The sequence below is a fragment of the Hypanus sabinus genome, chromosome 8, assembly GCF_030144855.1.
Source record: "Hypanus sabinus isolate sHypSab1 chromosome 8, sHypSab1.hap1, whole genome shotgun sequence".
NCBI lineage: Eukaryota > Metazoa > Chordata > Chondrichthyes > Myliobatiformes > Dasyatidae > Hypanus > Hypanus sabinus.
Genome location: NC_082713.1, coordinates 127887804 through 127914244, shown reverse-complemented (window position 1 = coordinate 127914244; position 26441 = coordinate 127887804). Strand labels below are relative to the sequence as shown.

The window sequence follows — 26441 nt, the reverse complement described above, 5'->3', positions numbered from 1 at the left end:
GCCGAGTGGCAATGTTTCAGCTATATAGGACCCTGGTCAGACCCCATTTGGAGATTTGTGCTCAGTCTGATTGCCTCACTACAGGAAGGATGTGGAAGCCATAGAAAGGGTGCAGAGGAGATTTACAAGGATGTTGCCTGGTTGGGGAGCACGCCTTATGAGAATAGGTTGAGTGAACTTGGCCTTTTCTCCTTGGTGCAAAGGAGGATGAGAGGTGACTTGATAGAGGTGTACAAGATGATGAGAGGCATCGATCGTGTGGATAGTCAGAAGCTCATTCCCAGGGCTGAAATGGTTGCTAGAAGAGGACACAGGTTTAAGGTGCTGGGGAGTAGGTACAGAGGAGGTGTCGGGGTAAGTTTTTTACTCAGAGAGTGGTGAGTGTGTGGAATGGGCTGCCGGCAACAGTGGTGGAGTTGGATATGATAGGATCTTTTAAGAGGCTTTTAGATAGGTACATGGAGATTAGTAAAACAACGGGCTATAGGTAAGCCTAGTAATTTCTGCGGGAGGGACATGTTCGGCACAACTTTGTGGGCCGAAGAGCCTGTATTGTGCTGTAAGTTTTCTATGTTTCTAAAAGGTCTGTCAGGATTAGTGGTGATTTTAATATCACCATCAACCCAGTATTGAAAGTAGATTAATACCTTCTGCCCAGCTTACAGAATATATGGGGGAAAACACTTAAGCAAAGTAAAAACACAAGGAAATCTGCAGATGCTGGAAATTCAGACAACACACACAAAATGCTGGTGGAACACAGCAGGCCAAGCAGCATCTATAGGGAGAAGCACTGTCGATGTTTCGGGCCGAGACCCTTAGTCAGGACTAATTGAAAGGAGAGACTTAGCTGTGGTCTACCTACAGGTGGAGAGGGAAGACGAGTCAAAAGTGTTTCTCAGCATAAACACTCACAAAGGGCTTTATCACTATAATAGGCTTATTTTAGGAGAAGCATCTTCACTTGAACTCTGGCAGAAAGCTTATGGAGCAGGTGCTGCAAGGCTACCCAGTCTCTCAGTGTTACCTGGATGGCGTTATTGTTACCAGAGAGGATAACAAGGAACATCTCCAAAATATCAGGACAGTGTTAAAACAATTAGAAGAATATAGGTTCAGAGCATTATGTGACAAGTGTGATTCTTTAAACCAAGCATCACTTACTGTGGTCACACTATTAATGCACAAGAACTAAACAAGTGTGCTGAGAAAATCCAACCAGTGGTGGGTGGCCAAGGCTAAGTACATGATGCAGTTGTGGTCCTTTTCAGGATTTGTCATTTATTGGGTTGCTGCCAAACCTGGCTCCTGGAACTTATTACCACAGTTCAGGAAGAAATGGCAATGGACAAAGCATTGTGAGATGGCTTTCCAAAAGAAATGCAAATGGTGATGTCAGACGCTATACTCACACATTATTTTGCACATTGTTCAGTGAAAATAGACCCATTTTTGTTTGAAGACACTATTCATCACATTGTGTGGTAACCACATTGTATTAGTTACGATTGATTCAAGAAACAGCTAGCAGCTCAAGGTATCCAGTGGAATATATGATGGCCCCCATGAAAACACTTCCTTTCCTGGCAGATCCCTCCCTGAACATTATCATTAAAAACAACGAGCAACCTTTGTTCACAGAGCAGCGTAAAATGGATCATAAGGAGCACCAGCAAGCATTCCTAAAGACTACATGCTAATTTGTTGAAGCAATAACAGAGAACTAAACAATGGGAGCAGCATGTTCTAGCTCAAACCAACTGACCGCTCAACAAGACCTTTGGTGCTCAGGAAGTCTCCAATGCACTCTCAAGCTTTGGGGTGGTGTCACATTCAACCACCATTGGTGGTGGACAGTGAAACAGCTGATGAGAATGGGAGGCACCAGGAGTATTTCTTCCTTTGTGATAATGGACAGTGGGTCAATCAATGCAAAAAGCTGAAGCTTTTGTGAATGTTTTCCCTCAGCAAGCAGATGATCCATTTTGTATCTTTTAAACATCACCACCAAAGACAAGATTTCAGCAGATGACATCAAAAAATGGCTGGGAGATTCAGACTGACTAAATATTATGGGACTGACAATATCCTGGCTGCAGTACAAAATTAGGTGCATGTCCAGCCATGCTGTTCCAGTACAATTACAACACTGGCATTTACCTGACTATGAAAAATTATCTGCTGTGAACTGCCCATTGAAGACTATATTTAAACGATAAGGCAATAAAACAAAGGAGCAAAGTTAGTCTATTCATACTATTGAGTCTTCTCCACTATTCAATAATAGCAGATCCATATTCCTTCTTAACACCATTCTCCTGTCTTCTCCCCATAAACTTTGACATCCTTACTAATTAAGTTCCTATCAAGCCCACTTTAAATATAAACAATGGCATGGCCTCCTCAGCTTTCTGCAGCAAAAAATTCCGCAGATACACCAATACTCTTTCTGAAGAAGTTCCTCCACATCTCCGATCTAAAGAGACAATCTGCAGCTGTGATCCTAGATTCTCCCACTATTGAAAACATTTTTACACATGATATTTGGTTTGGGCTCTTCAAGGATAAAATGTAAATGGACAAACCTGTGCATATTGCTCTGCTTCCGAGACTCGAGGTGTACCCTGGGTGACAGTCACAGTGGTAACTGCCCACCGTGTTTACACAGAGCTGGGAGCAGCCGCCATTGCCCCATTGACATTCATCCACATCTGAAAAGCAGAGGCATGTTATGACTGTCAGGCTCTAAGGCATAGGAACAGATTATGCCACTTGAACTTAGCTGATCTATTTTACCACTCAACCCCATTCTCCTGTCTTTTCCCTGTAACATTTCATGTCTTTATTAGTACCTATCAATCTCCATTTTAAATACACCCAGTGACTTGATCTCCACAGCTGAATGTGACAATGAATTCCACAGAATCACCTCCCTCCGGCTAAAGAAACTCCTCCTCATTTCTGTTCTTAAGAGTATTTGTTGTATTTTGAGGCTTTGCTTTCTGATCTTACACTCTGTGAGTCATGGAAACAACTTATTTGCAGTCCACTCTATTTTGGCTTTTCAATAGCAAGCACAGCCATGAACTGTCCTCATATGTTAATCTTTTCATTCCCAATATCATTCTCATAAACCTCCTCCGGACCCTCTCCAATGCTAACGTATCCTTTCTTAGATCTGGGGCCCAAAACTGCTCACATTACCCCAAATACAGTCTGATCAATGCCATATGAAGCCTCAGCATTTTACCCTTGCTTTTATTATCCTGGTCCTCTCAAAACAAATGCTAACATTTCATTTGCCTTCCTTACTACCAACTCAACCTGCAAGTTAACCTTTAGGGACTCTGGCACTAGGAATTCCAAGTCCCTTTTTACTTTCCAGTTGCACCTTGGTCAGAAAACTTACTACACTTTTATTCTTTTTAACCAAAGTTCATGACCATACACTTCCCTGCACAGCATTCTATCTGCCACTTTTTTGCCCATTCTTCTTATCTGTCCAAGATCTCTGCAGACACCCTGCTTTTTCAATACCTCATGTCCCTCCACCTATCTTTGTATCATCCTCAAACCTGCCCCCAAACCATCGATTCTGTCATCCAGATAATTGACATTTAACAGGAAAATAGCAGAGCCACACCAGTCCCTATAGAAACCACTGTTCACCAGCAGCCAACAGGGAGAAAGGTTCAATTATTCTGACACTTTGCTCTTTTCCAGTCAGACAGTCTTCTGTCCATGCTAGTTTCTTTCCTGTAATACCACGGGCCCTTATCTTGTTCAGCAGCCTCATGTGTGGCACCTTGTCAAAGGCAAGTAATTTCCTTTATTTTGTTTCCCTCCTTTCTTAAGGAGTGGGCTGACAGTTTTCCATAACCATTCCAGAATCTAGTAATTCTTGAAAGTTCATTACTAATGTCTTCATGGTCTCTTCAGCTACTTCATTCACAAGCCGGGGCATAGTACATTTGGTCCAAATGACTTATCCACCTTCAGACTTTCAGCTTCCCAAGCACCTTCGCCTTAGAAATAGTGACCATATTCATTTATGCCTCAACTTGAATTTCTGGCTCGTGTCATCTACAGTGATGACTGATGTAAAACACTTATTGAGGTCCTCCACCATTTCTTTGGCTCTCATTACTACCTTCCAAGCGTCAATTTCCAACAACCTGATAACCATCCTTACCTCTCTTTTACTTTTTATATATCTGAGAAAATCTTTTTGTATACCCTTTTATATTATTGGCTATATTACCTTCATATTTCATCTCTTCTCCCTGTATTGTTGCTCAGTTGCCTTCTGTTGGTTTTAAAAGCTTATCTATCTTCTAGCTTCCCACTGGGATTTGCTCTACTGTATTCCCACTCTTCTGCTTTTAGGTTCTCTTTGATTTATCTTGTCAGCCACGTATGCCTCATTCTCCCTTTAGAATTCTTCTTCTTTGAGATGAGCTGATCCTGTATTTTCCACATCACTCCCAGAACCCTGGCCAATGTTCCCATCCAATCAGCTTTCAATCATATGATGAACAATGCCTCCCAAGATTTCCTTTACCTTAGAGTAAGCTTAGCTTATCTTATGGCCTCGAATGATATAGTCCTAATGCAGACAAATGGTATAATAAGTGTGAAGGGCAGAAGGTGGGCTGAACAGCTTGTTTGCTGTGTTCTACAACAGTATAATATTTCCTTCTTTTTCACTCTTTAACAGAGGTTGTTTCTCACCTATGCAAGTCCTTCCATCTCTAGCATACCCAGTCCCACACAGACACTGGAAGGTGCCCGGGCTGTTGATACATGAGGCCGAGTTGTGGCAGTTATGGATCCCACTCTGACACTCATCCACATCTGGAGTTGGAAAGAAAGCAGAGGTTACTGCAAAGTCCACAGTGTATGAAAGTTCAACTCTCTACCATTACACATCTGGATTTAGACCAAATGACCTTCAAAAATCTGGGTTGTTACTATACCCTCAGTGGCCCTTCTCCAATAATTTGCCCCCCACTGAAATAAGACTCACTGGACTGTAATTCCCAGGCTTATCCCTATCCCCTTTCTTAAACAAAGGAATAACATTTGCTACCTTTCTACCTTGCGTTATAATTCCTGTTGCCAGTGAGGATTTATTTATTGAGATACAGTGTTGATTAGGTGCTTCTGGCCTTTTGAACTACAATACCCAGCAACCCCTGATTTAATCCTAGCTTAATCATGGAACAATTTACAATGACCATTTAACTCACCAACTGGTACATTTTTGGACTATGGGTGAAAACCAGAACAGCTGGATGAAAGCCGCACAATCACAGGGAGAACAATAAACTCCTCACAGAGAGCAGAAGGAATTGAACCCTGGTCACTGGTACTGTAAAGCATTGCGCTAACCACTGGGCTACCATGCCACGCATTGCACTGATCATCACCGCATCAGCACAGCAATCTCTTCCCACTCTTCCCATCCATACCCATCTATCCTAAGGTTTTTCAAAATTCCGACACAACTTGTTTCTTAACGTTGACATGTTCTAGACCATCAGTCTGTTTGTGCTGTCCTCACAAAAGTCAAGGTCCCTCTCTTCAGTGAGTATTAGTGCAACATATTTTTTAAGAGCTGGCTGGTGGTGTAGTGGCATCGGTGTCAGACTTCAGAGCGAAGGCTCCCAAGTTCGAATCCAACCAGCTCCCTTGCATGCTTTCCATCTGTGCTGGGTTGAGCATTGAGCTAGCAACTCGGCCTTGTAAAAACAAGAAAGCCTGCTAAAAAAAAACGCTGTCACGATGGCATCTCGATGACTCCACTCGGAGTTAAGGGCTTTTTTCTTCTTCTTCTACTATATTCTTTAAGACCCTCCCTATCTCCTCTGACTCTTGGACACTTTTCCCTCTTTTATCCCTGATCGGCTCTACCTTCACTCTGATTCTCCTCCTCTTCTTCACATACATGTAGAAGACCTTAGGATTTTCTTTAATCCAACTCACCAAGGCCTTCTCATGCCTCTTTCTATTTCTCCTAAGTCCATTCATCAGCTCCTTCCTGGCTGCCTTGGAACCCTCTAGACCCCTGTTTGTTCCTTGCTTTCAAACCCTGAGCAAGTTTCCTTCTTCCTCTTGACTAGATGTTCCTCATCTCTTGTCAATCATGGTTCCTTCACTCTAGTAGGAACCTCCGGCCTCAATGGGACAACACTATCCAGAACCACATGCAAGTGCTCCCAAAACAATATCCACATTTCTATTATGCATTCCACTGAGTACATCTGTTCCCAATTTCTGCTCCCAAGTTCCTGCCTAATAGCACCATAACTCCCCCTGCCTCAATTAATAGTTTCCCATACCGTCTGCTCCTATTCCTCTCTATTCTATGGTAAAGGTCAGGGAATGGTGATCATTGTCTCTGAAATGCTCACTCACCAAGAGCTCTGACACCTTACGTGGTTCATTGCCTAGTACTAGATCCAATATAGCCTCTCCTCTAGTCATTCTGTCTAAATGTTGTGTCATAAATCCTTCAAGGACATCTAATCAATTCTGCCCTATCTAAATCATTTGCCCTAAGAGAGTGCAAATCAATATTAGGAAGTTGAAGTCACCCATGTTATTTTTGTACCTTTCCAAATCTGCCTCCCGATCTGGTCCTCAGCATCCCTGTTGCTACAGTGGTCTATACAATACCCTCAAAAAAGTGGTTGCTCCCTTCCTGTTTCTGACTTCCACCCATACTGACTCAGGAGACAATCCACCCATGACGTCCTCCCTTTCTACAGCTGTGACACTATCCCTGACTGGCAGTGCAACTCCCCTAACTCTTTTAACCCCCTCCCTGCACCTTTTAGACCAGAAGACCATAAGATATAGGAGCAGAATTAGGCCATTTGGCCCATTGAGTCTGCTCTGCCATTTCAACATGGCTGATCCATTTTCCCTCTCACTTCCAATCTTCTGACTCCACCCCACCCCCCAACATGCCCAACCAATCAGGAATCTATCAATCTCTGTCTTAAATATACATAAAGGCTTGGCCTCTACAGCTGCGTGTGGCAATGAATTCCACAGATTTACCACTTACTGGCTAAAGAAATTCCTCCTCATCTCAGTTATAAAATAACGCCCCTCTATTCTGAGGCTATATCCCCTGGTCTTAAACACTCCCACCACGTCCACTTTATCAAGGCCTTTCTTCATTCAATAGGTTTCAATGAGGTCACCCCTCATTCTTCTGAATTCCAATACAGGCCCAGAGCCATAAAATGCTCTTCATATGACAAGCTGCTTAATCCTGGAATCATTTTCGTGAACTTTATTTGAACCCACTACAGATTCAGCACATCCTTTCTAAGATAAGGGGCCCAAAACTGTTCACAGTACTCCAAATGAGGTCTCACCAGTGCTTCATGAAATCTCAGAATTACATCCTTGCTTTTATATCCTAGTCCAATGCTAACATTGCATTTGCCTTCCTCACCACAGACTCAAACAGTAAATTAGCATTCAGTGAATCCTGCACAAGTACTCTCTAATCCCTTTGTGCTTCAGATTTTTGTATTTTCTCTACATTTATAAAATAGTTAACTCTTTCATTTCTTTTACCAAAGTTCCTGATACTGTATTCCACCTGCCACTTCTTTGCCCATTCTCTTAATCTATCTAACTCCTTCTGTAGCCTATTTTTTTAAAACTACCTGCCCTTCCACCTATCTTATTATCGTCTGCAAACTTTGCAAAAGATCCATCAATTCCATAATCCTAATTATTGGCATATAGCCTAAAAAAATTAGTCCCAACACAGACCCCTGTGGAACACCACTAGTCACTGGCAGCCAGCCAGAAAAGGCTCCCTTTATTCCCACTTTTTGCCTCCTGCCAATCAGCCACTGCTTTATCCATGCTAGAATCTTTCCTGTAATACCATGTTCTTGTAGCTTGTTAAGCAGCCTCATGGCACTTTGGCACCTTGTCAAAGGCATTCTGAAATTCCAAGTACACGGCATAAACCGATTCTTCTTTATCACTCTTTTGTGTTATTTCTTCTAAGAATTCCAACGGATTTGTCAGCTAAGATTTTCCCTTGAGGATCTATGCTGACAAGGGCCTATTTTAACATGAGCCTCCAAGTATCTCAAAACCACATCCTTAACAATTGACTCCAACATCTTCCCAACCACTGAGGTCAGATTAACTCTCCTATAATTTCCTTTCGTCTTTCTCTCGCCCTTCTTTAACAGTGGAAAGACATTTGCAAATTTCCAGATTTCCAGAACCATTCCAGAATCTGGTGATTCTTGAAAGATCATTACTAAGGCCTCCACAATCTCTTCAGTCATTCCTTTCGGAATCCTTGAGTGTACACCATCTGATCCAGGTGACTTAACTAACTTCAGACCTTCTCTCTAGTAATGGTAAGTTCACACACTTCATGATCCCTGACACCTGGAACTTCCACCATACTGTTGGTGTCTTCCACAGTGCAGACTGATGTAAAATACTTATTCAGTTCGTCCTCCATTTCCTTGTCCCTCATTACTACCTATCCAGCATCATTTTCCAATATCCACTTCCGTCTCTGTTTTGCACTTCATGAATCTGAAGAAACTTTTGGCATCCTCTTTAATATTATTGGCTAGCTTACTTTCCAGTTCCATCTTTACCTTCTAAATAAAATTTAGTTGTTGCCTTCTGTTGGTTTGTAAAAGCTTCGCATCCTCTAACATCCCAATATTTTTTTGTTCTATTATATATCCTTCCTTTGGATTTTATGTTGGCTTTGACTTCCCTTGTTTGCCATAGTTGTGTCATCTTGCCTTCAGAATACTTCCTACTCTTTGTGATGTAAATATCCTGTGCCTTCTGAATTGCTTCCAGAAATTCCAGCCACTGCTGCTCTGTTGTAACGCATGCCAGTCTGTTTTTTTCTGGCCAACTCCTCTCTCACGCCTCTGTAATTTCCTTTACTCCATTGTAACACTGATTCATCTGACTTTATCTTCTCCTTCTCACATTTCAGGGTGAATTTGGTCATATTGTGATCATGTGCTCCTAAGGGTTCTTTTACCTTAAGCCCGTTCATCCATTCCAGTTCATTACACAGCTAAACCCTGGAACATATAGCAGCTATTCCTACCCCTGTGACAGCCTCCATAATCACCTCAATGTCACAGTTCCATGCACTGACCCATGCTCTACTGTAGGTTCAGCATCCTTGTTCCTGAAACTTCTAGCATTTAAAATAGGCGCACCCCTTTAACTGCAATGTTGTCCTATCAACTGCTTATCTTTCCTCAGTTTCTCTATACATCACATCTACCTGTATAACAACTACCCCATCCTCCACCCTATTATACTGGCTCCCATTCCTCTGCAAAACTAGTTTAAACCATCTCCAACAACTTTAGCAAATCTGCCTGCAAGGATATTGGTCCATTTCAAATTCAGGTGTAACCCATGCTTTTTGTATAAGTCACTACATTTTCCAGAAGAGATTCTAATGATCGAGAAATCTGAAACCCTGCCCCCCAGCACTAATTCTTCAGCCACACATTCATTGGTCAAATCATCCTATTCTTATCCTCACTTGAGTATGGCACAGTCAGTATTTCAGAAATTACTACTCTTGAGGTCCTGTTTTTCAACTTCCTACCTACATCCCTAAATTTCTCTCTTCAGGACCTCAATCTTTTTCCTATCTACACCATTGGTACCAATGTGTAAAACAAATCCTGGCTGCTCACCCTCCTCCCTTAAGAATGCTGTAGACGTAATCTGAGACATCCCTGAACATAGCAACATTCTATCTGGGTGTCTCCTTTTGTCCACAGTGTCCCCTGTCTGCTGCCCTAACTATAGAATTCCTTATCACCATTGCACTTCTTTTCTCTCCCCGCCCCCTTCCCTTCAGAGCCACAGAGCCAGACTCAGTGCCACAGATCTGGCCACTGCGGCTTTCCCATGACAGATCATCTGCCACAAAATATCCAAAGCAGTATGCTTGTTGTTGAAGGGAATAGCCACAGGGGTACTTGGAACTATCTGCCTGTTCTTTTTCCCTCTCCTGACAGTTACCCAGCTACCTGTTGGGGTGATTAACTCCCTGTTACTCTTATCTATCATCTCCTCATTCTCCTGAATGAACTCTCGGTCCCCCAGCTACAGCTCTAATGAGGTGGTCTGTATGGAGCTGGTCTCATGGATGCAGTTATCAGGAAGACTAGAGGTCTCCCAGATCTGGTATGAAGAACACACCACCGAATCTGGATCAATTCTCACTGCTCTAGTTAGGCACCAACAGGCAAAGAAAGCAGCTTGCCAGAAAATTACCTTAGCCTCTGCCTCTCCTTGCCAAAGGCTCTTGAGCCGAAGACTCAAGATCTCCACTCTAACACTGGTCCACCTGTACAATGGATGCTCCACTTAAGCCTCACTTTTCTTTTTATAAGCTTTTCCCAAGTGCCTAATAATCCTTGATATCTCAAGCACATCATCAAGTTCTAAAAGGCCATGCTTGTGTGTTCATTCACCTCAGAACAAGTGACTGTTCATGTTGCCCTAAGCCCGTACATGTTGCTGGATGACAACTTACAATTCCTGGATCCAATTATGTCTGACTCACTATGGATACAACTCCTGTCATGCCCCCAGTCAAAAAACCAAGCCACTGATCACTTCACTTCCAGCCCAATGTTATAATTGCCAACAACTACATGTTGTAGATGGGCTAATCTGCATACACAATATACTTACAGAAATCAATAGTGTCCTTATTTTATCTGTTCAAACCTGTGCATGATGTTCTGCTTCCGGGCCTCAGGGTGTACCCTGGGTGACAGTCACAGTGGTAACTGCCCACCGTGTTCACACAGAGCTGGGAGCAGCCGCCATTGTCCTGCAGACATTCATCCACATCTGAAGAAAATGAACATCAAGTATATTTATTGCTTTCAAGCACAAGGCACACAAAGTGAAATCCTTATTGAAAGAACTGAACTCCAGAAAATGCAACCAACACAGTAACATAGTTATAATCAGGGGAGGGGTATTCTCATGACCAGTCTGATTTCCCTAGCAACTGTAGTCAATTATACTACGGTCAAGATGGAGTCAGAGTCAGAGGGCAGGAGGGTTAATCGCCTCTGCAATTCATGATCACATGAGATGACAACTAAATTAATGAGGGTCATCTGAATTTCTGTGTGAGGTCTTGCTGTGCTTTGTCCAGCCACAAAAGACATTGACTTCAAAGCTAATTTGTTTGATGCAAGTCATTTAGAGATTTCTAGAGAACATGTCAGGAGCAATACAAATGTATGTTTATTCTCGAGATACAAAAGACGATATATTCTGAGATACAGAGTGACAGACATAATGCAGGGGGATCTCATCGAGTCAGGCAGCATATGTGGAGAGAATTGAACAGTCGATGCAGGACACCTCATCTGGACTCAATGCTTTGTTTCTAACTAATGAGGTTTGTTTCAAACCTTCCACTGTTTTACATTCATAAAAATGTCACAGGTCACTTCAAAATTCTTCACAAGTTACTCCATATACAAATAATGCAGGGTCGAGTATCTTTCTGAAGCAGTTGGCAGAGCAGCTAATAGAGCTGCTGCTTCACAGTTCCAGTAACCCTGGAGCAGTGTTGACCTCTAGTGCTGTCCATGTGGAGTTTGCACGTCATCCCAGAAACTGTGTGGGATTCCCCCGCAGATCAAGTTTCCTTCCACAGGTTAGTAGGTTAATTGGCACTGCAAGGTGTATCTGTTCTATGGATGAATGGAAGAATTTAGCTGGGAGAATGTCAGGTGAATAAAATGGAATTAGAATAGGGATGGTGTAGGTGTGTACGATGGCTTGCACAAACTTGGTGGGCCAAAGGGCCTATTTCTATGCTTTATAATTATGTAGATTTATTGTTTAACTTAAACAGTGGGATAAAAATAGGCAACGATTCTGCCTCCCTTTCAACATATGCCTTATGCATGTAGTGAATTTCCATTTGATCAGTACCGAATTCTTTTCAGACATTAACCTGTGCAATGACCAATCAGGCACACACAGAAGTAGCTTCCCGCCGTGTTCACACATTGTTCATGAGGTTGGCACGGAGAATTACTACATTCATTGATATCTAAGAACAGAGGAAGAAACAGGGATGTGAGAAGTTTATACACTGAATTCACCACTGTCTCAGAGGTAATACTTACTCAGCAGTGACCTAACATTTGACTGGCTGTTTGAGTTTTATCAGGACCGCTTGACAGAGGAGGGAGAGTGACTGCCCTTGACAAATGCAGCATCCAGACTCCCTGGCATAGCTGAAGTCAAAAGGCATGAAGGGGAAACACTGACTCACACAGAACAATGTGCTTGTTGGAGGTCAGTCATCCAACCCCAGGTTGTCACCGCAAGAGTTCTTCAGGGCTGGATCCTGGGCCCACCACCTTTGACTGATCCATCAAAATCCTTCCTTTCATTTTGAGATCAGATGGTTACGGATAATTACACAATATTCAATTGCATTTGCAGCTTTTCAACAAATTAAACAATCCAGACTAGCATGCAGCAAGACCGAGGCTACATTCATGCATGGAGGCAAGGGACAGCAAACCGAATGTGGTAGAGTGATCCTTTAAATAGCACTAAATGCGTCGAGCGCGCACTTTAAAAGGCAGGACTTCTTTTCAGAGCGGGCAGCAGAGTCCATGGAAGCAGAGTCCTGGGCTTTGGCTAAGTGGGCTTCGGCGTAAGGGGACTTCGGTAAGCCTGTGTGATTGCTCGCTGAGGGGTAGAAGGTAAGGTCGCTAGGTGCTTTTTAGACTTATTCTATCAATCCAGTTCAGGTATGGGGGAGACAGTCAGAGCAGTGGTGTGCTCCGTATGCAGTATGTGGGAAGTCAGGGTCAACACAGTTGTCCCTGATGACCACACCTGCAAAAGGTGCGTCCAGCTGCAGCTCCTATCAGCCCGAGTTAGGGAGTTGGAGCGGGAGCTGGATGAACTATGGATCATTCGGGAGGCAGAGGCAGAGATAGATAGGAGTTATCAGGAGGTAGTCACACCAAAAATCCAAGAAATAGACAGATGGGTGACGGTCCAGAGAGGCAGGGGGAGCAGACAGAGAGAGCAGAGCACCCCTGCGGCCATTCCCATTAATAATAAGTATACCGTACTGGATACTGTTGATGGGGATGACCTACCAGGAATGAGTTGTAGTGGTCCTGCCTCTGGCACAGAGGTTGAACCCTCAACTAGAAAGGGGAGGAGGGAAGAGAAGAGAGCGATAGTTTTAGGGGATTCTATTGTCAGGGGGGCAGATAGGAGATTTTGTGGGGCAGATCGGGAGTCTCGGATGGTATGTTGCCTCCCTGGTGCCAGGGTCCGGGACATCTCAGATCGGGTGCAGGCTATTCTTGAGAACGAGAGTATGAACCCAGATGTAGTGGTCCATGTAGGGACCAACGATGTAGGTAAGGTGAGTGAGGGGGTTCTGCTTAGAGAGTTCAGGGAGTTAGGAATGAAGCTGAAAGGCAGGACCTCCAGGGTGACAATCTCAGGATTGCTACCTGTGCCACATGCGAGTGAGGCGAAGAATAGAATGATTATGCACATTAATACGAAGCTGAGAGCATGGTGCAGGAAGGAAGGGTTCAGGTTTTTGGATAACTGGTCTTTGTTCCAGGGACATTGGGATCTGTTTCGAAGGGACGGTCTACATCTGAACTGGAGGGGTACTAACATTCTTGCAGGAATGTTTGCCAGTGCTGCTCGGGTGGGGGGGGGGGGGTGCGGTTAAACTAGATGTGCAGGGGGCAGGGATCCAGATTACGAGAGAAGATGATATGATGAAGGATAAGGGACAGGTGGGGAATACATGTTTCCCAAATATTACTTGTGTAAAGGAGAAAGGTGAGACAGAACATGTGTTGGAAAAGTTACATGTACAGAGGGTTGGTCAGAAGGAGCATGGGGTTAAATGTGTAGAAGGTTTGGGTGATCTTGAGAAGGTCATCATAATTCAAGGTGCAATTAGCCTGATGGAAGTTCAAGGAGCTGGGTTAGGTACAATAGACAGTGTTTTAAGCAAAGAGAGGAGGAATGGGCTAAGAATTCTATACTTGAATGCGCGTAGTGTCAGAAATGAGACAGATGAGCTTGAAGCTCAGATGAAAATGGGGAACTACGATATTGTTGGGATAACGGAGACATGGCTGCAAGGGGATCAGGCCTGGGAATTGAGTGTACCAGGGTATACGTGCTATCGTAGAGACAGAAATATGTGAAGAGGGGGTGGGGTGGCCCTGTTGGTGAGGAATGAGATTCAGTCCTTAGCAAGAGGTGACTTGGGAACAGGGGAAGGAGAGTCTGTGTGGATTGAGCTGAGGAACAGTAAGGGTAAAAAGACCCTAATGGGTGTTGTGTACAGGTCCCCAAACAGTAGCGTGGATACTGGGTACAAGTTGATTAGGGAGTTAACATTGACATGTGCTAAAGGTAATGCAGTCGTTATGGGAGATTTCAACATGCAGGTGAACTGGGAGAATCAGGTAGGTGCTGGACCCCAGGATAGGGAGTTTGTGGAGTGTCTAAGGGATGTATTTTTGGAACAGCTTGTGCTTGAGCCAACCAGGAACGAGGTTATTTTGGACTTGGTGATGTGTAATGAACAGGAATTGATAAGTGATCTTGAAGTAAAGGAGCCATTAGGAAGTAGTGATCATAACATGATAAGTTTTTATCTACAATTTGAGAGGGATAAGGGCAGATCAGAGATGTCAGTGTTGCAATTAAATAAAGGAGACTACGGAGCCATGAGGGAAGAGCTGGCCAAAGTTAAATGGGCGGATGCCCTGGCAGGTAAGACAGTGGATCAGCAGTGGCAGATATTCTTGGGGATAATACAAAAGATGCAAAAGCAGTTCATTCCAATGAGAAGGAAGGATTCAAAGAGGGGGAAGGGGCCACAGTGGTTGACAAAGGAAGTCAGAGATTGTATAGCATTAAAGAAAAAGTACGACAGGGCTAAGATGAGTGGGAATACAGATGATTGGGAAAGTTTTAAGGAACAGCAGATCTTAACTAAAAAAGCAATACGGAGAGAAAAAATCTGGTATGAGCTCAGTCTAGCCAGGAATATAAAAGGGGATAGCAAAAGCTTTTTTAGCTATGTGCAGAGAAAGAAGATAGTTAAGAACAATGTTGGCCCCTTGAAGAATGAATTGGGAGAAATTGTTATGGGAAACAGGAAAATGGCAACAGAATTTAATGCGTACTTTAGATCTGTCTTCACCAGGGAGGACACAAGCAATCTCCCAGAGGTATGGATGGGCCAGGGTCATAAGATATCAGAGGAATTAAGACAGATTGACATTAGGAAAGAAACTGTGATGAGTAGACTGGTAGGACTGAAGGCTAATAAGTCCCCGGGTCCAGATGGTCTGCATCCGAGGGTTCTAAAAGAGGTGGCTCAGGAAATTGCGGATGCATTGGTAATCATTTTCCAATGTTCCTTAGATTCAGGATCAGTTCCTGAAGATTGGAGAGTGGCTAATGTTATCCCACTTTTCAAAAAGGGAGGGAAGGAGAAAACGGAGAACTATCGCCCTGTTAGCCTAACGTCAGTCGTAGGGAAGATGCTTGAGTCCATTAATAAGGACGAAATAGTGGCACATCTTGATGGCAGTAATAGGATTAGGCCGAGCCAGCATGGATTTACCAAGGGCAAATCATGCTTGACTAATCTGTTGGAGTTTTTTGAGGGTGTAACAAGGATGTTAGACGAGGGTAAGCCAATGGATGTTGTATACCTAGATTTTCAGAAGGCATTCGATAAGGTGCCACATAGGAGATTGGTGAGTAAAATCAGAGCTCATGGCATTGGGGGCAGGGTTTCAACATGGATAGAAAACTGGTTGGCAGATAGAAAGCAAAGGGTAGCAGTGAATGGGTGTTTCTCGGACTGGCTGGAGGTGACTAGTGGGGTACCACAGGGCTCTGTATTGGGACCACAGCTCTTTACGATTTATGTCAACGATTTAGATGAGGGCATTGAAAACTATATCAGCAAGTTTGCTGATGATACTAAACTGTGTGGCAGTGTGACATGCGAAGGGGATGTTAGGAGAATACAGGGAGACTTGGATAGGCTGGGTGAGTGGGCAGATACTTGGCAGATGTCATTCAATGTGAATAAATGTGAAGTTATCCACTTTGGAAGCAGGAACAAGAGGGCAGAGTATTGTCTGAATGGTGTAGAGTTAGGTAAGGGAGAAATGCAAAGAGACCTAGGAGTCCTAGTTCATCAGTCAATGAAGGTGAATGAGCAAGTGCAACAGGCAGTGAAGAGGGCAAATGGAATGTTGGCCTTTGTTACAAGGGGAATTGAGTACAAGAGCAAGGAAGTTCTTTTACATTTGTACAGGGCCCTGGTGAGACCACACCTGGAATATTGTGTACAGTTTTGGTCTCCAGGTTTAAGGAAGGACATTCTGGCAATTGAGGAAGTGCAGCGTAGATTCACTAGGTTGATTCCTGGGATGGCAGGGCTGTCTTACGCAGAGAGATTGGAGAGATTGGGCTTGTACACACTGGAATTGAGGAGATTGAGAGGGGATCTGATTGAAACGTTTAAGATAATTAAAGGATTTGATAGGATTGAGGCAGGAAATATGTTCCAGATGTTGGGCAAGTCCAGTACCAGAGGGCATGGATTGAGAATAAGAGGTCAGTTACTTAAAACAGAGTTGAGGAAGAACTTCTTCTCCCAGAGAGTTGTGGAGAGTTGTGGAATGCACTGCCTCGGTAGACGGTGGAGGCCAATTCTCTGGATGCTTTCAAGAAGGAGCTAGATAGATATCTGATGGATAGGGGAATCAAGGGATATGGGGACAAGGCAGGGACTGGGTATTGATAGTGAATGATCAGCCATGATCTCAGAATGGCGGTGCAGACTCGAGGGGCCGAATGGTCTACTTCTGCACCTATTGTCTATTGTCTAAATGGAATGCAGTACAAACCTAGCTCGCTGTGAGTTCCCAGTGCTGGTTCCAAAGCAGAAACACCAGGAACCCATTCCAACTCCTCAAACTGCAAGCAGTAGTGTCATTCCATGCCAGAAGTTATGCATGCACTGGTGCACTATGTCACCTTAACACTAACCTTAACGTGTGCCAGGCTAAGGCTTGCTATGAAGGCATTGAGTCTTAGAACACTAATACACCTTTTGGCCATCTGGTCATGCTGAACTATTATTCTTCTTAGTTCGATCAAGCTGAACCTGAATCTTAGCCTTTGATATCCCTCCCATCCATGTACTTATCTAAACTTTTCTTAAATGTTGAAATTCACATTGGCGGCCATCAATTCTGCTGACAGCTCATTTCACACTTTCACCCTCGCTGAGTGAAGAACTTCCCCCTCATGTTCCCTTTAAACATTTCACCTTTCATCCTTAATCTATGCTCTCTAGTTCTAGTCATCCAGCCTGAGTGGAAAAGGCCTGCTCGTGTTTATTGTATCTATAACTCTCATAACTTTGTATACCTATATCAAATCTCTCCTCATTCTTCTTTGCTCCAGGGAGCAATTTCATAACTGATTCAACCTTCACCTCTGACTCAAGTGCTCAAGCTTGTCAGCTTATGACATTAGGAATGTCCACATTCCCACAAACCATGCATAAAAGCTTTGAAACTCATTCCAGTTGCACTTAAAAATCAAAACACCTGACATGAAGGAACATGAAGGAACAAGCAAATTTGCAGATGACACAAAGCTGGGTAGTAGTATGAGGAGGATGATAAGAGAGTGCAGGGTGACTTGGATGGGTTGGGTGAATGGGCAGATGCAGTTTAATGTGGATAAATGTGAGGTTATCCACCTTGGTGGCAAGAACAGGAAGGCAGATTACTGTCTGAATGGTGTCAAGTTAGGAAAAGGGGAAGTACAACGAGATCTAGGTGTCCTTGTTCATCAGTCACTGAAAGTAAGCATGCAGGTAGAGCAGGCAGTGAAGAAAGCTAATGGCATGTTGGCCTTCATAACAAGGGGAGTTGAGTATAGGAGCAAAGAGGTCCTTCTGCAGTTGTACAGGGCCCTGGTGAGACCACACCTGGAGTATTGTGTTCAATTTTGGTCTCCAAGTTTGAGGAAGGACATTCTTGCTATTAAGGGAGTGCAGCGTAGGTTCATGAGGTTAATTCCTGGGATGGCGGGACTGTCATATGTTGAAAGATTGGAGCGACTGGGCTTGTGTACATTGGAATTTAGAAGGATGAGAGGGGATCTGATTGAAACATATAAGATTATTAAGGGATTGGACAGACTAGAGGCAGGAAAAATGTTCCCGATCTTGGGGGAGTCCAGAACCAGAGACCACAGTTTAAGAATAAGGGGTAGGCCATTTAGAACAGAGTTGAGGAAAAACTTTTTCACCCAGAGAGTTGTGGATCTATGGAAAGCTCTGCCTCAGAAGGCAGTGGAGGCCAATTCTCTGGATGCTTTCAAGAAAGAGTTAGATAGAGCTCTTAAAGATAGTGGAGTCAAGGGATATGGGAAGAAGGCAGGAACGGGGTACTGATTGTGGATGATCAGCCAGGATCACATTGAATGGCGGTGCTGGCTCAAAGGGCCGAATGGCCTACTCCTGCACCTATTGTCTATTATCTATGCCAGCCTCATTAAAATTGAGAAGAGTGAGGAGATGACACCAAACCAAGATCTAAGTTAAGAGACTCAAAGGGGTCAGTGGAGCAATGTCATGCTGTGGGAAAGGATCAGCCACAATCTTGTTGAATGGCAGTGGGGCAAGTGGTGCTGCTAACAGAGCCACAGCCACACAGCTCCAGTGACAAGGGTTCAATCCCAACCACTGGATCTGTCTGCGTGGAGTCTGCATGTTCTCCTTGTGACCGCAATGTGCTTCCTCCAGGTGCTTTAGTTACACTCCCGCCCCCGCCCCCCAACCACATTGCACTCCCATACATATTAGAATCCAAGGGAAACTGAGGGATATGCAGGAAGAATAAAATGGAGGTTTGTGTAGGATTAATGATTGACGCTTAGTAAGGACACTGGGGTGAAAGGCCCTTTTCTGGGCCGAATGACTGACTTTCATCATTCCAGCTTCTCCCTTTTATATTTACATCTTATTCTTAACTGGACACTTCCAGTCCCTTCCTCTAGATTTTATATATTTATGAGAGAAAACAAAACTGAGACAGGTAAATAGTCCATGATATATAGGCAAAGGGAAAGATTGCTCATGAACCAACATTGCCTCTGCTGCAACCATGGGTGAAAGCTTTGAATAGCTGGACTTCATGAAGAGCAAATGAAGGTTGGTCAGAGACTTGGGCAGATAAAACTAATTGAAGTCACAGCAACAGAGAACGATAGGTCAAACCTACACATTTTGTTTAGTTTTCAAATTGTAAGGTATACCCTGGGTGACAGTCACAGCAGTAACTGCCCACTGCGTTCACACAGAGCTGGGAGCAGCTACCATCATCTTGCAGGCATTCATCCACATCTGGGGAAAGGGGGAGAACTGGATGGAACTGCACTCAGTTCCAAGCACCAAGCCTGGAAGACGATTGTTTAGAATAGAGTGATTTATGTTAGATCTCTGTATTGAAGTCAATGGAACTAAGGATCAGGAAAGATGGTGATTCATTGTCACCTGTTTTACTCAAATGTATGAGGTTAAAGCCTACGTTGTCTCTTTGCAACAAGGAGAGCGTGCAGTACTGAAGAGTTTGGTACCTCTGGTCCAGAGCAGTGAGGATCACCAGTCAAAATTTGTGGTTAGGTTTGTGGGAGTCATCTGGATGGTCAGGCTCACAATAAGGGAGCAGCGAAAGGTACTAAGGCTAATATATCCAAGAAAGAATTGAGTGTAGTTCTATGGATAGAATGGAATGAGGGGTATGTGGGATTAATCAATTACATCATTACAGCCTCGGTTTGTACAGACTGACCTCTACAATCTCCTTGTAGTCCACTCCCTGCATATCCTGAGATACATCTACAGTAGTATCTGGTCCTGTTCTGTGCGTCATGTGCAATGCTCACACAGGTGGCCAGCACAGGATCACATCCATGGGTTCCGTCCAAACATGGATCCATTTCAGCTGCAAGCAGTAATAAAGCAGTTAGACCACAATCACGGTTCAATGCTGACATTTGCGCACAGCAGAGACATTTCAATCTACTCAGGAAAATACTGTAAAGGTCCACACGCACAGTGAAGCTGTTAATATTCTTTTAAAGGTTCCCCAGGTCACTAGTTAAGTTAAAAATAATGATTTCCTTTTAACACAGTCATCTAGAAATATTCCTAGAGGAAAATAACCCTGTCCATTTACAATGCAGATATGGGAGGAACAGATGGACTCACAATTGTGCCAAACAGTGAGCTCTGCTCTGTCTGACAATGTCAAGAGCAATGCCAGAGTATTTTGTGGCTGGACCAGTTGAGGTTCTGGCCAGTGGTGACCTTCAAGATGGGATTCAGTGGTTTCAAGTCAGTGATGTTCAAGCCAGTGATGCTCAGTGATGGAATGGGAGACAGATGGACTTCCTTTTGTTCAGGATGACCGTTGTCTGGTACTTCTGTGGAACAAATATTTCTTGCCCATTTATCAGTCCATCCTTAATGTTACCTATGTTATATGTAGGCAAAGGCTGCTTCCTTTCTTGAAAAGTTGAGGATGAAATTGAACATTCTACAATCTTTAACAGATATCTCCACTCCTGACTGTATGACTGAGATGATCAAGGAAGCAAGTAAATATGACTGGGCCTAGGACATTATCTTGAGGACAGTAAGTAGTTATAAATTGTCAAGATGAACATGGCCATGATATACAACACCATGGCTTTAACTCCAACAGTAAGCTCGCATTACTGTTTAAATTATTCCTGGTTACATATCTTCTAATCCAATTGATTCTAGGCCTCTTAGTTATCACTGTTGATTGAAATATGTAATAGAAGGGACTCTATACCATGAAGGACTTAACCTTGCTAGAAACAGACAACTGTCACAGCAGATTTGATAGTCCCAGACTAATATGATCCTAGGCTGACTTATTTTGAAAAGTCATCACAGGGGAACCAGTGGGGATTTATATAATTATAAGAGAAATTAACCTTTCATTTTTTGGGTCAATTATTAGATCCTGAAACAGTGATTGAGTCTCTGCTGGCTCACTTAATCTGAATCAAGTGCTTAAGAGGATTCAGACCAAAACCAATGGAAGGCTATGACTGGAAGGTGAGATAATGTGTACTGAACAGCCTATCAAGATATTGTCTACATTCTGTGCTAGCTGACCTTGTTGTCCCCCACTAGCACATCTGTGGCCATTCTAATGGCATCCCCTATTAACAGTACATCACCCAAGCTCTCGTTACAGTGGATGGAGGGAAGAGGTAAGAATAGAAGAGAAGGAGTGGAGGGTGGGGAGAGAGGAAGAGAGAGAGGTGGAGAGCAGAGAAAGAGGGACAGGTAGGGAGCATAATAGTATGAGGAATGTGAAAGAGATAGGAAGGGAGAAAGAAGGAAGGAGAGTGAGTGAAAGAGGGAGAAAGGAAGAGAAAGAGGAAAGAGGAAGCGGAAAAGTGGGGGAAGGGTCAGAGGGAAATGGGGGAAATGAGGAGGAGTGAAATGATGATAGAGAAGTGGAGAAAGAAAGAAACAGTATTAAAACGTGTGTGTATGATAGGGGGAAAACAGTGACAAAAAAAGAAAAGGGGAAAATGACATGGTGATTGAGTGACAGAGAGAGAGAGAGAACAAGAGAGAAGTAAAAGAGAAAGGGTGGGAAGAGAGAGGATAAGTGAGAGAAAATAGATCCAATGGTACAAGAATGGAGGAGGGGGAGCAGAGAAACATGGTGGAGGGACAGGGACAGAGACACATAGCTACCCATTGGAAATTGTAATGCTGACACTTATTAGAGGTGTATACAGATCACAGAGTCACCTAAATGCAGATGACATCATACCCCGAGTGTCAACACCTCCTCCTCGTGTCAGAGCCAAGTTAGTTCTAATATCTGTTCAGGGTTTTGAGCATAGCCACCTCAGCTGAAATTCCAGTACTGCAGTGCTGTATCAAACCAAGGCTCCATCTCCTCCTGAGATGAGTGTAAATGATCCCAAGGCTCTACTCAAAGTAGAAATGATTTACCCATCAATTAGCATTACCCTCATAAACTTCTGGGGCCTCAGCCGGTTACCATTTATGTCATCATGTTCTCAAGCATCCATTCAGGCCCGAAACAGTCCTTCCAGGTGAAGCAACACTTCAGCTGTGAGTCTGTTTGGGTCATAAACTGTGTTCGGTGCTCCTGATGTGATCTCCTGTATATGTTTGAGATTTGACGTAGACAAGGAGACTGCTTTGTCGAGCATCTACGCTCCATCTGACAGAACAAACTGGATCTCCCAGTGGCCATCCATTCTAATTCCACTTCCCATTACCAATCTGATAGGCCCATCCATGGCCTCCTCCACTGTCATGATGGGGTCACACTTAGGCTGGAGGAACAGCACCTTGTATTCCATTTGGGTAGCCTCCAACTTGATGGCATGAACATCAATTTCTCAAACTTCCAGTACTTCCTCCCTATCCCCTGCCCCACTTCATCATTTCCCATCCCCTTTTTCCCTCTCTCATGTTATTTCCTTGCTCACCCACTGTCTCCCTCTGGTGTTCCCTTCCCCTTTTTCTTTCTTCCATGGCCTTCTGTCTCTTTCACCAATCAACTTCTCAGCTCCTTACTTCATCCCTCCCCCTCCAAGTTTCACCTATCATCTGGTGTTTATCTCTCCCCTCCTCCAACTTTCAAATCCACTCCTCAGCTTTTTATTCTCCAGTCCCGCTGAAGGGTTTTGGCCCGAAATGTCGACTGTGCTTTTTGAGTTCCTCCAGCATTTTGTGTGCGATCATCACATCGGTTATTTGATTTGATTGTCTTTATAAGTCATATAAAATCTCAAGTATTACAGATGGGTAATACTGTAAAATAATTGGAGAGTACAGAACTTCAGTGACTTTAGAATGTCGTGCCAAACAGCAGACTGTGGCTACCTGTGACGGAGTACCTCACATCTTTAACTTGAGCTTGTCCTTGGCAAGGATGAAAGACTGGCAGATGAGACCACAGAAGCAGATCTCTTGGTAAACAGCCGACAGAGACATTCCTCCCCATAGAAGATAATATTGAAGTTGCATCCCTGTAGACCTGGTGATGATATGGCATTAGGGGTGAGCTCTTCCGAGCATCCTACTCGGAATTTCCAGACCAAACCTGATGCCTGTCCTCCCACTCCACTCTCTTGAGGACTACACTGTGGCACAGAACTTCATGCTGCTCTTGGGTACTTCCTGTGTGGAGACTCTGCACATTTTCCTTGTGCCTAGTTTAGCTCCTCCTGCTACTCAGTTTCCCACCCTGTGTTCTGGTCACTATGGTAACGTGTGATTTGTCAATGATCCTTTAGTGTAGAGTAATGACAAAAGAGTCAAAAGGAAGGCAGATGAGAGAGAATAAATTACAGGATTAGAGAGGATTAAGACAAGGGGGAATGGGTCTGATAGGATTGCTGTGTTGAGAGCCATAATGATCTAGATAGGCCAAACGGCTTCCTTCTATATTGTAATAAATCCATTAAATGTCTGCCCATGTCCATCTGAGGCAATTCTCTCAGTTAAACCACTATGGCAGTCAACATTCATGTGTCCAAACAAACAAATGACAACAATTGTTTGGAGATTAGGTACTACTGATCTTGAGGACATTCTCCCAGCTTCTCTTATGTTCATTTTTCACTCATTATGACACAGTAATGAAATACTAGAAATGATTTTTGTTAGCTTTTGAGTTAATGAGTTTTGTTTTATCCTATGTTATGTATCAAGAAAAATGACCAAGTAATTTAATCATCGACGACAGCACTGTGGCAGCTAGTGTAAGACTATCAGAGCACCAGTGATCTGGGCTCAATTCCACCTCTGTGTGTTAAGAGCTTGTATGTTCTCCCCATGACCATGTGGGTTTCCTCCCACGTTCCAAAGATATATATGGGTTGGTAGGTTAGTTGCTCATGTGGTTATAATTGGGTGGTGCATGCTCACTGGGCCAGGAGAGCCTGTTACCATGCTGTACCTCTAAAAAATAATACAATAATTTTTCAAGGGTATTCTGCATTGCACAAATATTTTGGAAGATAAGGCTCACTTCACATTCACCAGGTTTTAATCATCAAACCCCCTCATGCTCTAAATCAGATGCTGGATAGTTGATATTGGAGCATCTAATTAATTTGTACCAGCTAAGAATCTCTTTTATTTCCCTGACAGATGCTAAATAATGTTTAAGGTGAGAGGGAGAAATTGTAAGATCTAGAGTAGATTTTTCCACAGACAGACTGGTGAATATCTGGAACAAGCTTCTAGAGGAGGTGGTGGAGGCAGGTATCATGGTTAGCATGAACAGGCCTGTTTCCATGCTGCGCGATTCTATATTCTATGAGTGCTGCTGCATTCTGATTAAAGTCAGAGAGTTAAAGTGAAAATTAAGAGAAAATCTCCAGATGCTGGAAATCGAAAATAAAAATAGAAACTGCTCAAAATATTCAGCATATCAGTCTGTATCAAAAATGGAAGGGAAAAAAAAACCAGGATAAACAATCCGTAATAGTGGAAAGAGAAGCAGCGCTGACATTTCAGGTCAAAGATGTTATGATGAAGGGCTTCAATCTGAAATGCTAATTCTGCTTCTCATAGATACAGTCTTACCAGCTGAGCATTTCCACTGATTACTTTTCTGGAGAGTTAAAAGTTGTGGTTTAGGTGTATATTTTTAGCTGTTAGCCATTTCTGTTCTCTACTCCAGTTCTTTATCTACTCAAAATCCCACACAGAAAGCAACTGACAACAGGAGTGTTACAACCCGTGGGACCGCGTTTAGCTTCCATTGGCCAGAAAGACCACTCATTTTATCCCAGTGCAATATGACATTTTCCTAAGCATCACATCTGAATGGTCTACTTCTGCACCTATTGTCTATTGTCTATTGTCATTCCTAAAGAGCTCTCTACAAAATACAGAGCTGTATTGCACCAGTCCTTTTCCTAAAGCTTTGATGACTAACAGTGAGGAAGGGCAGGGGCGTTAGGTGCATGGTAACACCATCACTGCCAGGATCTATTCTAGGTAATATACTGTCCATATACATACAGTGTACATGCAAGTATATAAGGCAAAACAAACTTTAATCTGTACACCTGGCAGAAAACATTATGTGAAGATCTATAAGCTCTTTGTCTAACACTTTCACCACACTGACAGCTATCATGTATAAATTCACCTTCTTCTGCACGATATGAAATGGGTTCACTACATTCTTAAAATAGGATAATAAGTATTTGGCACTAAAAGCTGGAAGTTCTAGCATAGCCAATATATTGGGAGGGCTAAGATGCCAGATTTAAGTGTTTCTTGATAGCGGTATAAAGTGACTTGCCAAACCCTTGGAGCTGAAATCGACAGTGATTACATGGGTGGGGTGAATTTCAAGCAAGTTATTTCAGTGAACCTGTTCCAGTGAGTGTCTAAGGTTGAAGGCACCGATGCTGTATGAAGCCAACCAGCCCAGGAGCTGCGCTGGTCCGATGGGATTGAGCAATCCTTCACGAGCACTGCAGATGGATTGTGCATCTCACAGGATGAAAGGGAAGGGTTCGATCACTGTACCAACGGGCCTTCTCATTCCCATGTAATTATCTCCAAATGGAAGACCGATTTGGCACTTCATCACTTAAGCATCAAGGGCAAAGCAACCTGGTTGATTGGCACTCCATCAGTCGCATTCTTCCCTCCACAGTGGCTGCATTGTTACAATTTACTAAACGCACTGCTTTCACTTACCTAGGCTACCCTTGACCTTATGAAGGATGAGACTCCTCTCAGTCCCTCACCAGCTAGCTAGGCAATACATTGCCAGTCTTTTGTTGTCCAGGAACCCCTTTCCAAATAGCATTGTGGAAGCACCTTATTCAGAAGGATTACAGCAGTTCAAGAAGATGGCTCACTGTCACCTTCTAAGCACCACTAAGAATATATAATAAACACTGGCCTTGCTTACAACACACAGATCCTGACTGAGTAAATTTTAAAAAATAACTAATTAATTATTTTTGGTTAATATATATTCAGGCAGGGATATGCTAACCTAATCCCTCCCTTTTCATCTCATGCTCAGAGAACTAAAACTTCCAGCCTTAACTAAAGGGTTATTATGAAGGAATGGGATCTCTAATGGTGCAGCAGCATTAAAGAATCTTCAGCAAAAACCATCAGTCATGTTTTGGCTTCTATTAGTCTCAAACCCCACATTACAAATACACTAAACTCCAACCTGCACAACAGACTAATG

General features: G+C 43.3%; 1 protein-coding gene across 1 annotated transcript in view; it reads right to left on the bottom strand.

The window, feature by feature from the left end:
* Positions 1–6486, bottom strand: part of LOC132397668 (fibrillin-1-like) — a 103743-nt gene extending 97257 nt beyond the window's left edge. The window contains exons 1-3 of the mRNA XM_059976437.1: positions 6438–6486; positions 4732–4854; positions 2586–2711 (exon numbers count right to left, since the gene is read on the bottom strand). Of these exons, the coding sequence (XP_059832420.1) occupies positions 2586–2711; positions 4732–4854; positions 6438–6486 (298 nt within the window). The remainder of the gene's footprint in view (positions 1–2585; positions 2712–4731; positions 4855–6437) is intronic.
* Between the last annotated feature and the right edge of the window lie 19955 nt (positions 6487–26441).